Source organism: Condylura cristata, unplaced genomic scaffold (assembly GCF_000260355.1).
Source record: "Condylura cristata isolate star-nosed mole 26May11 unplaced genomic scaffold, ConCri1.0 scaffold00055, whole genome shotgun sequence".
Lineage (NCBI taxonomy): Eukaryota > Metazoa > Chordata > Mammalia > Eulipotyphla > Talpidae > Condylura > Condylura cristata.
In genome coordinates this window covers 1,669,206-1,670,966 of record NW_004567156.1, presented here as the reverse complement: position 1 = coordinate 1,670,966, position 1,761 = coordinate 1,669,206, and the positions used below count along the sequence as shown (strand labels likewise).

Genomic DNA, 1,761 nt, shown 5'->3' with positions numbered 1-1,761 from the left:
AGGCTGGGGGAGCCCCAGGACCCCAGGACCTGAGGAACTCACCTGCGTACAGCTGGGCCTTCCTCCAGCCTGGAAGGGAACACACAGGGGAGACTCAGCACAGCCACCTGGCATGGGGTCCCCGGGCCTGGGCTCCCCCTGTTTGGCAGGAGAGACTCTCTTGGGGGAGGGGAGAGGCTGAGGGTCATGACATCCTGCCCTGTGCAGATTCAGGGGTGGTAGGGATCCTGGCTCAGCTCAGGAGCGGGCAGGACACAGTGACCCGCCCTGCCTGCTGCTGGGGGCTTGGGCCAGGCTGGGCGGCTCTGGGCCCTCAGCCTGCAACGCTCCTGCTTCACCCGCTACTCAGTGTTGCTGCACAGGATCAGAAACAGTAAATGGGCAGATGTATTTTTAATGTATATATTAGTCCATAAGTATCATATTCAGTATTTCCTAGGAAATTAAAAGGAAGATGAAATCAAAACACAGCATGGACACCACACCAGCTCCAGGGGAGAGGGGCCTGCCTTTCTCAGATGAATAAACGCTCTCTGGGAGATGGAAAGTCTCCCAGCCCTGCCCATGCAAGGTCACCACCCCCCATCACTACTGATCAGCATCTTCAGAAGCAGGGAGAACAGACTCCCCTTGGGTGGGGTTTGGGGAGAGGGGCAGGAGGTCACAGTCTGAACGGATTTATAAACCCTTAGAGCAGCTGTTGCTTCCAGGTGCTGACCCAGAAGTAGACATATTACAGTCCAGAAAGCCAGCAGATGGTGGGAGGGGCAGGCCTGGATGATACTAGAGTGCAGGAGACCCCAGGGGTCACCAGCCTACACAGATCTCAAACAGTGGGTGGGAAAGAGCACCCAGACTGGGAGAGTTCATGGAACAGGTTACTGCTCCCACCAGCTCCCACTCCCACCCCAGGGAAGGAGCCATGTGTCTGAGCTTAGACTGACAAGGGGAGGGACCCTGAGCTTAGGGGGACAGAGACCTAGGGCCCCTGTGGCATCACTCACCAGCCAGGTAAGCAGCCTTCCTCTGGGCTGAAAGGCAACCAGGAGACAGGTGAGCTAAGGACCAGAATGTCTGCGATGAGGGGACACAGAGATCAGGAGGGAGACGGAGCTTACCTAGCATTGCCGGGAGCTCAGCTGAAAGAGTCAACAACAACAACAAAAAAAAAACAAAACATAAACTCAACCAATAGGAAGAAAACCTATTCTGTGTCCTAGAAATTCCAACTAGAGACTGGATTAGCTCAGTCTCCTCTGTCCTCTCTGGGATCCTCGTCACCTAGTCTGATGTCTCTGGATCTGCTCAGACATACGCTTGTCCCTCCTAGCCCCACCCACCCACTCCCCAACCTGGCCACTGTCCAGCCTCACTTGTGTCCTTCAGGGCCTCCTCCATGATCTGTCTGTCGTTCTCTATATCAAAGCGCAGAAACCCACAAATCCTCAGCCACTGTAGCTCCCGCAGCTCTCCCAGTTCTCGCATCATTCTAGAATGTTCTCTCCAGGTGCAGTAGGCAGACCCCAGGAGCAGGAGCAGCAGCAAGGGCAGGCTTACCAGGACAGCCGACTGCCAGGGGGAGACCCGGGGAAAGAAGGGCTCTGCAGAAAGACACCCACAGACACGCCATCAGGAACCCAGGAACCCCCAGCCCAGTTTCCTGGGGGTGCCAGACCCTCCCTCTGGCCCTGCAGGGAGTGGGAAGGGGAGGGGAGCAGCGCTGACCTGGAAGGACAATGGTCATGGCCTTCTCCTGGCCCA

At 56.7% G+C, this 1,761-nt stretch overlaps 1 protein-coding gene across 1 annotated transcript in view; it reads right to left on the bottom strand.

Moving 5' to 3' along the window:
• Positions 1 to 42: 42 nt before the first annotated feature.
• Positions 43 to 1,761, bottom strand: part of LOC101622625 — a gene marked incomplete at its 3' end in the record, with an annotated part of 92,268 nt that continues 90,549 nt past the window's right edge. The window contains exons 12-14 of the mRNA XM_012734381.1: positions 1,374 to 1,601; positions 1,005 to 1,031; positions 43 to 69 (exon numbers count right to left, since the gene is read on the bottom strand). Of these exons, the coding sequence (XP_012589835.1) occupies positions 43 to 69; positions 1,005 to 1,031; positions 1,374 to 1,601 (282 nt within the window). The remainder of the gene's footprint in view (positions 70 to 1,004; positions 1,032 to 1,373; positions 1,602 to 1,761) is intronic.